General features: G+C 47.6%; 1 protein-coding gene across 4 annotated transcripts in view; it reads left to right on the forward strand.

Annotated features, from left to right (window-relative positions):
- HEG1 (heart development protein with EGF like domains 1) overlaps positions 1–12,266 on the forward strand; it is a 53,291-nt gene that overhangs the window by 21,722 nt on the left and 19,303 nt on the right. For 3 of the 4 annotated variants that reach the window (XM_059852652.1, XM_059852653.1, XM_059852650.1), the window contains exons 3-12: positions 459–686; positions 1,077–1,331; positions 2,473–2,781; positions 3,182–3,499; positions 4,026–4,343; positions 5,237–5,545; positions 6,235–6,789; positions 7,125–7,457; positions 8,436–9,794; positions 10,685–10,804. In XM_059852652.1, the coding sequence (XP_059708635.1) occupies positions 459–686; positions 1,077–1,331; positions 2,473–2,781; positions 3,182–3,499; positions 4,026–4,343; positions 5,237–5,545; positions 6,235–6,789; positions 7,125–7,457; positions 8,436–9,794; positions 10,685–10,804 (4,104 nt within the window). The remainder of the gene's footprint in view (positions 1–458; positions 687–1,076; positions 1,332–2,472; positions 2,782–3,181; positions 3,500–4,025; positions 4,344–5,236; positions 5,546–6,234; positions 6,790–7,124; positions 7,458–8,435; positions 9,795–10,684; positions 10,805–12,266) is intronic. The other variant, XM_059852651.1, reaches the window with a different exon arrangement.

Genomic DNA, 12,266 nt, shown 5'->3' on the forward strand with positions numbered 1-12,266 from the left:
TCCCCACTTCAGTTTTTTTCTTAATATCCCCAGCTGAAATAAGATATAAGCATAGAGGTTTTCTTTAATTTTTTTGATTCCTTGATTTTTTCTGCTTAGGGACTAGAATGTGGAGCTGGCATACCCAGGCTGCCAGCTGTGGGCTCTTCTGGCACCAGCTCCTTACTGCCTTCTGCATTTTTAATGTCTCTAAAAAAATCTCTTTCTTTTGCCATGCTCAAATGAAGACAATATTTAAAATGTCATTATTTTTTGGTGACAGAAACCTTCTGTTCCCACCAATCCCTCCTGCAGTTCAACTGTGCTCTGTTAAACAGAGGAAACATGAGGGATGCAGCTGTGACCCTTCCTGTTGCATATGGTAGGGCTGGGTACCACTGCAGCTGACACTGCTGCCACCCAGCTGAGACAGAAGAACTTTTCCAGGTGAACATGACCCTCTCCCTGTTGCTTTCCAGACCCTGGAAGCCATCACCATGCTGCAGGCTGGCTGGGGAGAGGCAAGAGGGCTCTGGCTGCTCCCAGCACCCCTGCAGCTGCTGCGGGGACACCACTGGGCTCAGAAGCCATCAGCACTGATTTGGCTGAGGGGACACAGGGAGGGCACCATGGGGTCTGGAACGTGTCAGTGTTTAACACCATGAGGACAGTGCTGCAACCTTCATCTTCAGAACCTCTTCACCCAGGTGAGCCATCCCAGTTCAGCCTAGGAACACTGGGAAAGTGTTCCAGCACCTGGGAACAAGGTGAATGCTGTTCCCCAGAGCAGCCAGCATTGGTTAAGCCTGGTTCTCCTGTACTGTAGAGCTTTGTGGACTCAGCTCTCCATCCTCACTGTGCACTCAGGGCAGTGTACTGGCTTGCTTTATGCACAAGGATGGAGAGAGGAATCCATGTGGCTTTTCCCAGTATTCAGAATTATGAACTACTTCGTGCAGCTTCCAGACCCAAAGTTCCCGTAGGCACAGTGCAGACAGGAGGCTGAGGGGCAGAGGAAGGGTGGCAGTGTGGAATGGCTCAGCAGGCAGCTGAGCCCATCTCTGGGTTCTCATCTGCTTTCTCCTGTTGCCTTGCAGGCACTGACAGCCTCTCTCAACCCGTGAGCAGCTGGGTGGGCACAGAGCTGGGCACTGCAGCTGCTTCAGCCAGCCCCTCGGGGAGCAGCCCCAGCTCTGCCCTCCCTGGCTCCCTGGGACAGCCCCAGGCCTCCTCCCAAGCCTCAAGTACCCAGACTGGTGCCGAGCACATCATGCTACACCCCAGGGGTGTCACAGGGAACTTGCCCAGCCCTTTGCTGACTGCATCACCTCCCACGGACAAGGCCTTCGGAGGTGAGCTTTGCTGGCCTTTGTTTCATAGCTTTCAAAAGCCATTTTATGGTATTTGCTTGCTTGAGGCAGAGGAGATGCTCTGTTTTGCATGCGCTCTGTTTTTTATTATTTGGATGGTTAGCTGAAATTCCCTGCTGAAAGCAGGAAAAAGCAATGGAAAAAAATAATTTGATCCAACCCCCCCCCCAGCATTTTCCACTTAAAAAAAATGAAGTTCTTTGGATGTTATCACAGTGTTTTCTGCAGGGTGGATGTCTGCAGCTGTGAAATATCTTCACTGGGCCAGTGCCAGCTGCAGAGCAAGGGCAGCTCTGAGCCCTGTCTGACCTGTGCCCAAGTGGTGACAAGGTGGGGTGGGAGGTTGGGAACCCACACTTGAGGCCACACGGGTGGGTTTGCCCTCAGCTAGGCAGGGTGAGATGTGCTTAACAACTTGCTCAGGGCAGCAAACCTGAGATCCCTGGGCTCCATGGCTTACCCTTGCTTGCTCTGCAGCAGCCAGCTTCTGGAGCTCCCAAAACCAGAGACTTTGCCCAGCTCCACATGAATACTAAAAACCTGAGTGTTGCTGAATCCTTATCCTATGTCTAGGGCTTTTCAGGAGCAGACACATTTCCCAGGTTCTCACACTGATACAGCTGTTGGGAGCACCACTGGGGCTGCAGGAAACCTGAGACCCAGTGTCTGAAGGACAGTGCTGGGCCCTGGGATGTGTAGTGAGCTGCAGGCTCATATGGGAATGTGGCTGTGCTTGGGCTTCCTCCCTTTGCTGTTTGATGCTGTGCTCAAGCCACAAAAAAAAGAAAAAAAAAGAAAAAAAAAAGAAAAAAAAAGAAAAAAGCCTGAGCCTATTTCTAGCAATATTAGAGCAAAGGTGGGATTTAAAGGCAAAATCCTTGTCCTGTGGGGTTTCCTGCTGTCTGGGCCATGCCACTCTCACAAAGCCTGGCAGCAAGCTCTGGGTTTTGTGTGAGGTCTTCCTGTGGTGAGGGGAGACCTGCCTGACCAGAGGAGCACTTTGTCCAGATTGAACACTTCCTGTGCTTAGTGTCTGTATGTGCACTGTAAGCATCTGGGAAGAAAATGGATCCATCTGTTTATAATTTCATGTGTATAAATCGATTTTTTTATTGTACTGTAGGCGTTGGAAGCAGCTACCAGCCATCCAACAGCTCGGCTGCGGAGAGGTTCGGTTCGGATTTCCCCACCACCAGCACCTCCATTTCTACAACAGCTGCCAAGGGTGGAGGGACGACCTTAAGGTCTCTGCCAGCCAGCACCAGGCTGGTCACCATGGCAGAGATTTCCACCTCTGGGACTGAAATCACCAGCTCTTCAGCCCAGAGCCAGACCCCGGGCGTGTCTGTGGGTGCCCAGAGTGATGGAGGCAGAGGTGTCACAGACCCATTGCTCTCAGGCTTGCCCTCCCTTTCAGGAAGTGCTTCCACAAGTGAGTTTTGATAGATAGCTCAAAACTCTTATTTAAAGACTCTTTTTTAACAAAATATATCCTTTTTATTTTAAAGAAAGGAGGAATGATATTGTATTTGGCACATTCTGTACATTTAAAAACATTTCACAGAAATGAAAGTATGGATAAATATTATTCTTGTTGGAAGGGGAGGACAGATTTTCTTTGAAAACTTCCAGTTGAATTTTGCAAGCAATAACTTCAGTAGTTCCTATTTAGAGACCACTTTTCCCCTGTCCTAATGATTTCCCAGTATTAAATATTTCCGTATTGAGTATTCACACATACATTGTCTACATCTACTGACAGTGGGAGGAAACCTACCCAGCAGTTTTTATTTATGTTTATGCAATTTTGTCTTTCTCTTCTCCTTTTTCAGCTTCTAGCAGTAATTATGAACTCCCCAAGATCATCCCAGGTGCAGAGGAGGTGACAGTGCACTTGGACATCCAGGCTGCTGACACGTCCAGCATGGCAGTGGGGACGCTGATGTCCCCAGAAGATGGCCACACAGCTGGAGTGACAAGGGACTCTGCCACCAGCAGCAACCCCACAAGCTCCTTGGGCAGGACCTCCTCTTCCTTGAGGACTGGGACACATCATCCCAACAGCTCACGGGAAGCCACCGATCTCGCAGGCCCTGCTGGGACTCCTTTGCTCACAAGCTCCCTCTCTGCCTCTGAAGGTCCTTTCCGAGGTACATTTGTTAGTCTGAAAGCTGTCTGCCTTGGGGCTCGATGAGATTTCTCATCCCTGTGCTGTTTTTCTTCAGATATGGTCATCAGTCATTATTGGATACATGGATGTTTTTGTTACTGGCTGCACTGAGCTGGCAGTGAGGTGGGTGGGAACGGGGAGAGTGGAGCTCAGTTTTTGGGTAAAAAAGTGGAAAATATTGATGGCCTCATTACTAATGAAACTCCTGTCCTGGGAAGAGCATTGCTAAGGAATACATGCACACACTTTCCCTGCCAGAGACACTTGCTGGGGTTTTGCAGCTGTCAACTGGTGCTATATCTGCCATGAAGGCTGGTCTGTAGGATGTGGGTTTGAGATTTTCCATGGGTTTTTGTAAAGCACATGTGCCTGTACTGAAGAGATTCATCTCTTCTTAGAGAAACCCCTTCAGTTTCTCAATGGGCAGTGTAGAAGTGGGTGCTGAGCACACAGTTGCATGTATAGCTCTGTATGCACGAATCAAACCTGGTTTTATTGTGCCCTAGGTGTCAGAAGCAGCCATCAACCAGTGGCAGAGAAAACCTCCCTCACTTCCTCTGCCTCCAGCACTCCCATTTCAGCCACATCCAGCAGTGGGGGGAGGCCACCCAGGTCTGCCTCGGGCAGCAGCCCCTGGGCAGCAGCCAAGGGCTCCACGTCCAGCAGTGCCATGTACAGGACCTTGGGCACAACCCAATCCTTGTCCACATCTTCTGGGAGAGAGACCTCCAGAGCTCAGGGGTCCACAGGAATGACAGATTTCACTGAGGTGGCAGGCTCTCCCCTAACACACTCTGGCTCTCCTTTGGAAGGTCCTTCCCCAGGTGAGCTCATGTTAGAATTGAAATTTCATTTTTCTTACAAGCCAGAGGAGGACTTCCTGAGCTTGCAACTGCCTGACTCTTTCCTGCTATGTAGAATATACTGTTTGGAAGGATGTAGTGTGATTTTGTGTCTGAAATTATTCAGCTCTTTCTTGACCAAAAAAATGTGCTTTAGATTTTTTACAGAAAGGACACGTGTGGAAAGTTTCATTATGCCAAGAAAAATAATTAACTTTCAAATCATAGTCCTTTTTTTACTGTCTTCAGTTGCTATCTCCATGTTACAGACAAGAGAATTAAACAAGTGAGGATTAGATCATGTCCCTGTGGTCCCAGGGATCAGACTTCAGTTCCTACCTTCTGTCCTACTACTGGGACCATGCTGCTTCCTAGAATTTGAACCAGCTCAACAAATTTAAGGCAACATTGAATGTGGTCTCCGAGGTCCTTCATGTTGCTGTTTGGTCTTAGTCCCCTCTGTGGTTCTGAAGGGGTCTGATCCCCCTGATCCTGTTCCCTCAGACTTCTCCAAGACCTTCACACTGCTCAGGGTAGTGCCTTGTCTGAACTGATTTCCAGGCTTTTCTGGGTCGTCATGGTATTTGTTCAAGCAGCATGGAGTGCACTCAGGCACATAATGGTGAAATCAAGTGCACAGCATTAGTATTTCAACAGTTTTTATCTAATAGCACTTTTGTCAGCGTCACACTGTTTTTTAGAAGACAAATTTTTGTAGGGAGGATTTACGTCTTTGGAAATTGACATCATCTCATATTTTCTACTTGTGTTTGTGTACTGTACTTGCTGCCTCTGGGTGCTATTGGAAGAAAGCTCATTTTTATTTATAGTTCCATATGTGTAAAAATGTAAATTGTTTCTTTATCACATTTTAGCTACTGGAAGCAGCCATGTGTCATTCAGTGTCGTGTCAACAGAGAGAAGAAACAATTTCCTCACCACCAGCACCTCCATTTCCACAGCAGGCACCAAGGGTGGAGGGAGGACGTTAAGGTCTCTGCCAGCCAGCACCACCCTGGCCCAAACAACAGAGGTTTCCACCCCTGGTACTGAAGACATCAGCATTCCAGGCCATTCCCAGTCTTCTTTGGGAGCCCGTGGTGGTGGCAGCAGAGGTACCACCCTGTCTTTTGTGAACCCATTGCTCACAGGCTCACCATCTGCTCCAGACAGCACTTCCCCAGGTGAGCTCTGACCACCCATCAGACACCCGCCTGCATGGGGAGGGAGGGCATGCTAGATCATGCTTCATGATGGCATTGGATTTATGGATGAAAATTTCAACTTCCAGAGAAAAATGCTGTATCTGTTTCTTACATTTAGGCACCAGGAAAAGCCAGCCTTACTGCCAGAGCAGTGTCAAGATTTGCTGTGTTTTCAGGGACAGCACTATTACAAGACTGCCCCACTGGCTGTGTTTATACCAGTAGAAGCAGCAGCAGTCCTTCCTGATTCCCACCCTGGGGGGCAAAGGCAGTATTTACTGATCCATACAAACCTGCTATGCTTTCTTTCAAGTACCAGGGATTTGGGTGCTGTGTGACCTCCCCCTCACTCATTGTGGGTGCAGAGGTGACAGTGTGGGTGTCTGGTGCCCAGGTCAGGCCTGTGGCACTGGGAGCATCACTGGAGGGAAGCAAACCCAAAAGTGCTGACATACCTTGTTCCTAGTGCCCTCTCCAGGGTGTCCTGCTGTCAGCAGCTCCTCCTAGCACAGGAAAGAGCTGTGCCTTCACAGTTAGCATTTTCTGCAGGATTGGATTTTCTGCCACGTTCTCTCTGTGTCCTCAGCCTGAGGCTGGTGATGGAAGAGAGAGCACCTGCTTATTTATAGTTTAGGGTGCATAAATCATTTTGCTTTGCTCTCTCTCAGCAGACAAGACCTCAGCAACGGGAGGACACCTGCCTCTCACCAGCACACCCAGTGTGGTGAGAACTGCCACCAAGGAGGAGAGCAGCACAGTGCTTGTGTTGGACACCCATGGAGCTTCCAGTGCCACAGGGAGCTCTGCTCCCTCTCCCCCTCACACCAGCACCCTGGACACGGTCCTGCTGTCCTCACCAGCAGCAGAGCCTGGGACCCAGAGTCAGGTTTCACAGAGTGGGGCAGGACTCACTGAGCTTCCAACAAAGCTGCTGCCTGCATTCTCTCCCAGCGTTTCAGTGCCTTCACCTTCAGCCACACTCTTCGTCCACAAGGAGGGGACACCTCAAGCCCCAGGTGGCCGCAGCATGTGGAGCACAAAAGCAGAAAGCCTCACATCTCAGCTGGACACAGCTGGGGACACCCACACCGGCCCTGTCCCACTCTCCACGGCATGGCCTCCAGAGAGACATGTGCCATCTGGCCAAGCAGGGTCCTCAGAGCCCAAGGTCACCCTTTCATCCAAGGTCTTCACCTACTTCTCAGCTGCTGCTGAACCTTCCAGTGAGTTTTTCTAAACTCTGGGGTAGTGTTTGACTGCCTCTCCCTGCCCTTCTCTGTAGTATTGGTATGACACAGCTGTTGCAGGTGTCACGGGCAGCATTTATAAGTGGTTGTGGTTCTGCCCTGTGGTGTTGTATATCTGCAGCTGCTGATGCTTAACAAGAAGGGTCTCATTCTTGAGACATGTTGCTTGTTTCTGTAGGACACATCAACTGCCTGTCTGGGTTGGGGTGACAATTACAAATAACATAAACAAACCATTTTGACTCTAATGGTACTGATTCCTCAGTATTTGGACAGTCCTGTCAGACTCCTGCTTTTCAATCCTTTTCCAGCTATTGGCAGCAGCCATCGCTCCCTAAGCAGCTCAGGTGCTGAGAAGAGGATGTCCAGCCCCATCACGGATCCCATGTACAGTTCACCCACGTCTGCGGGCGCTGAGGAGAGCATGCTGACAGATGGCACTCTGGCCAGTGGCATGGAGAGCTCTTCTTCCCATGCTGGAGCTTCCAGCTCTCCAGGGCCATCTGAGCCAGCATTGGTGGGGCAGGGCAGGACAGCCAACACCTCCACCAGCAGCGGGGGTTTCACGGGCTTTGCGACAGAGACGGTGTTTGTACCTTCTGCCAAGATACCCACTTATTCTTCTTTCCAAAATGATCTCACAAGTAAGTTGATGTTTTTTTGGTGTACATTTGGGGGGAATTCACATTGTCTGTTTTTTGCCATGTTGTACATAAGGTTCTCATTCATTCTACATTCAGTACCACCTGTGGGTTCACTCAGGGGGATGTTTCCATCAAAGGACTCAAAACCAGACCCCACACAGATGGGAAACTATTCCAGAAGTGGAGCCATAAACTCTCCTGTTTCGATGGCTGCATTTTTTTTTTTTTTTATTTTTTTGCACCCCAACTGATTTCTTTTGGGTGATGCTTTCAGAAGTGTTTCATGATGACCTAAGTCATTTGTAGAGTTAAAACAAATCTTCAATACAATTTAAATTTTTTTTTAAAGTTGGTTGAACTTAGCTAGTCATCCTGAAATTGGCACTATAAGATTGACTTGCACCTTTTGTGCTTAATAATCTGAACTTTTTGCATGCTGATGTGCATTTAGGTTTTTCTGGCTGCAAAGTTTTGAATCACTGGGTTCATGATATGCTGCAAATTACCATAATGTAATAATTTCATCCTGCAGAGGCATGAAGTTCATTGTGTCTAAAAACAAATTGGCTGAACAAGATGGATATTCTGTAGATGGGAATGGAGGATAAGAGGGAGAGGATATGAGTTTTGTAAATTATGAGTGATGAAGAGAACAGTTGGGTTTTCCTGCTTAGCTTGCCACAAATACTACGGAAAACAATATCACTTTAGGAGAGCAATATGTGAAGAACAGTGATTTGGAAACCTACACATTTCATGGGACTCTTGTGTCTGTCAGAGTTCATAATTTTACAATCAATTAAGGTGTGCATAAGGCTTCTAATCCTATAATCATGCTTGAATGGTGCTTGAAATTCTTAGAAAATCATGGACAAGTTCACAGAGAAGAACATCTTATTTAGCAAGCAGTTTTAATATGACATCAAAATGCTTTCATATTACTCTGTCTTTCTAATATTTTTTGTCCTTTTACTCCAGACTTTTCAGGTAGCCATCAGCCAGTCAGTAGCAGTGATCCTGAGAAAAGGACCTCGGTCTCTCACACAGACGGCACATACATTTCAACCACATACACCAGAGGAGGAGAAAGGACCCTCCTGTCTATCTCCAACAGCAGCACCTCTGCTGACTCCTCAGAAAGTTCCACCTTTTTTTCTGAAATTTCCAGCCCTTTTGATGCCTCACAATCATCCGTGGCTCATGACAGGCAGACCAATACATCAAACAGTAGCAGTTTTGTTGAGCCATCTACGGAGCCGTTGCTGGTGCACCCTTCCAAACCATCAATGTCTGCTTCTACAGGCAGCATAGAAAATACAACTCTGTTCAACACTGCCTCTGAGTTGTTGACCGCTGACAGCTCATCTCTGTCTTCCTCAACATTTTCAGCCTCTTACTCACTGTCATCACTGCAGCACTTGCTGTCATCAACACCACCACCAACTCATCTGTTTACACTGTCAGAATCACCTGAGCCACGCTCGCCCTCTGTGATGGCATCTTCACCCCCTCTGCAGGCTTTGCCGTCCTCCTTGCCCACTTCCTCCTTGCCCTCCCCATCTTACTCATTAGCATCTTTATTGTCTGTGTTTTCATCACCCTCATCCATCTCGCAGTCCAGTGAGAGCGATCAAGCAAGCACCACTCTGGCTACGGTCAGGCAGGTGCCCTCCACAGCTGCCACAGCCAGGAGCTCACCCAGAGAGACCAACAAGCCCAGTGTCACACGCCAGCCCCAAAAAAGCACCTCCTTCACTCCCACCAGGTCACCTCTCCCTACAGAACCCATGGAGCTGCTTGGTGGACGTGTCGTGTCCGTGTCCGCTCCCGTGACAGTAACAGAGACTGCCTCGCCCAGAGATGCCACCACCCAAGGGGACAGCTTTGGGAAGGCAACACCGCTGCTCACCACAGCCAGTGTTGCTCCACAGGCTGGTCCAACAGATGCACCCCTTAGTCCCTCACCAAGTGTAACAAATCACAGCAGCATTGTCCCCACAGTGGCAGTGACCACGGTGAAACCTCCTGTGCTGACAACACCGTCCGGTCACCGGCCCACCCCAGGTGAGGCCAGCACCATGCAAGACCACAGGACCCAGACACCCACTGCCACTAAGCGCAGTTATACCACTGGTAAAAGCACAGAAGCCATGGGTCCCACCACTGCAAAGCCTGGTAAAGTCACTGAGGAAAACATCCCCGTTACAAGTCCTTCTGAAGCACCTCCAACCACCAAGACCACTGGGAGCATTGCAACGACTTTGGCTGCTACCAAACCAACCACTGCTTCTCTGCCAAGCAGCACAGTTGGGCTGAGAACGTCAGCTCCAGCTACAGGTAATGTGTGCAGTGGCTCTCACCAGTGGTGGGGCCAGGAACAAGCGGGCAGGAATGCCTGGGTCCCACTTCAGGAGTTTTCAAAGAGCTGTGTGTGCATGCATGTATGACAAGGCTGTTGTCAGCAGGGCTGGAGGGCAATAACTCGTCTCTGTGTTGTTTTTTTAAGCTAAGGGTTTAGCAATCAAGTTGAATGGGTGAAATAAGGGTGAGCACTTTGATCTTTAATCCCCTGAGACACCGTCTTATCACAGTGGTGTCTGCTCCTCAAGCTCTTTCTGACCCAGCAGGAAGGGCACTGGGAGTGGTGGCACAGGCAGGAATCACTGCTCTGATCATCCTCAGGCTGGCATGGAGGAGCTCTGGAGAAGAAGTTAATTGCAGCCAGGGCTGCCTCCACCATTACTGGGTAACCTACAGACTGGATCAGTGCTCAAGCACTGCCTTTGGAGCAGAGAAACAGGGCTTGGATGAAAAGGGCAGGACTTGGGTGAAGCAGCCCATGCCCACATGTCTAACTTGGGCTGTTGAGGTTCCTTTTTTGGTCTTCTCTTGCATAAACTGTTGGGTTATTTGTCTTTGGAAAAAACCTTGAGATCTTCTGATGAGCAGTGCAATAGATCACTTGGCTGTTCATATTAACATGGATCCATGCTAGACCTCAAGGGCTTTTGAATGAATATTCAAGTGGTTTATATTTATTCTTTCAGTTCCAACAGAATAATTATGAACAGCATAAATAGTAAGTGCAAATGATGCGATGAAGCATCTGATAATGCTCAAGGAGTGACAGATGGGGAGCCATGTTCATCTCTTTTAGCCCAACAGCTGATGATTTTTATGATTCTGTAAGTATAATCTGTTTTGTTGGGGTTTTTTTACTTTTATAGAGGTGGATAAATGTCTTTCCAACCCTTGTCCTGCGCTGGCCACCTGCAACAACACCCATGGCTCCTATATCTGTACGTGTCCTCTTGGATATGAGCTGGAAAAAGGAAAGTGCAATTTAGGTAAGAAAACAAAAGTGAAAAAACAGGAATGGAAATAATTATCTTTAATCTTCTAAAATAAATTGACTTAGGCTCAAACTAGTTCAGGACCTTAATGTTCCTTCCAACCATCTCTTTTATCAGAGCCTTTTAGTGTTTATACAAGTGTGGTGTCTAATGCCTGTTGTGTTGGGCTGCCTGGGGAGCAGGCAGAGATATCTGAGTTCTTCTTAACAATGCAGCAATGGAGCAGTGGGCTCAGGCTGGTTAGTAAGGACAGATGTGCCCCTTCTGTTCCTGATGTGTTTTAAAACTCCCAAAAAGCATTCGGCAGCTTATCAGCCCTGCAAACTCTGATGAAGGCACTTGGCTTGGGAGGAGTGAGTGGGGCTGTTGTGTAACCTGGCTGCAGTGGGATCAGCCATGTGTGCAAAGTTAAGCAGCCGTGGTGAAAGTCTTTGTAAGATCAAGGTCTGCTTTCATACCTTAGCATTTTTTGAGCAGCACAGTTATTAACTGGAACTCAGGTTCTGACCCCTTCCTGTCTATTAGAGGACTCTCAGTCTCAAGGACTTACAATATTCCATTGTAAAGGGGAAATTGTTTTCATAGATTTTCTTTTGACCCTTAATCAAAAGGATTAGAGGCATAGAAATTTTGCTAAGGAAACATGGGTGAGGTGTCCCTGAAGAGTGTTTTGGAACATTTCTTCAAGTTGGAATATGTCAGCTTCTAATTTAGAGTCTTGTTTTGATTATGCCTTGAACTGGAGTATGGACAGATTATATAAACACTGTGAAGGTGATTCTCTTCATATTTTTTGTTTGGAGTTGTTACATTAGAGATGTCTGATATACAATTTGTGGTGAAGATAGGTTCAGTGGATGGGAAAAAAATGGGAAAGAATTGGAGACTTTATAATGTTATCTGCAACTGTATTTGTTTTTCTGATGGAACATAAAGCTGGAATTCTGAGTTCTCAGTTCCACTGAGTATCTCATGACACTTAATACAAGATTTAGGGGTATTATCTCTGCAAGTCTGGACAACTCAGATTATTGCATTCTGCTGCTATGAATCAAATATGAATCTAAGCACAGAAAAATGCATCTTTTGGACCTCTTTTCAAATGTTATTGCTCATTCTCTCCAGCAGTTTGAAAAATAAAAATATCCTTTCTACAGTGCTTTGTTTTGACTTGCTGATTTGATTTCCTTCCATTGCAGGGAAGCGTAAGAGATTTGACATAATCTGACCCCCAACTATCATAAATAGTTTTGGTACCTGACACTATCTTCTTACTGAATTTACCCTTCTCTCTGTGTTCAGGGATCTATTTAAGTTGTTCTGTGCTTCTGCATGAAATGTATGAACACTGAAGTGAAATGCTGTCTGTTCAGCAGCACTGGGCTCTGGAATTTGACTGGGACTGTGGGAACATTGCAGCAGCCCTTGGGAAAAAAAACCCAAGGCTGTGACTTTG

This window comes from Haemorhous mexicanus, chromosome 8 (assembly GCF_027477595.1).
Source record: "Haemorhous mexicanus isolate bHaeMex1 chromosome 8, bHaeMex1.pri, whole genome shotgun sequence".
NCBI lineage: Eukaryota > Metazoa > Chordata > Aves > Passeriformes > Fringillidae > Haemorhous > Haemorhous mexicanus.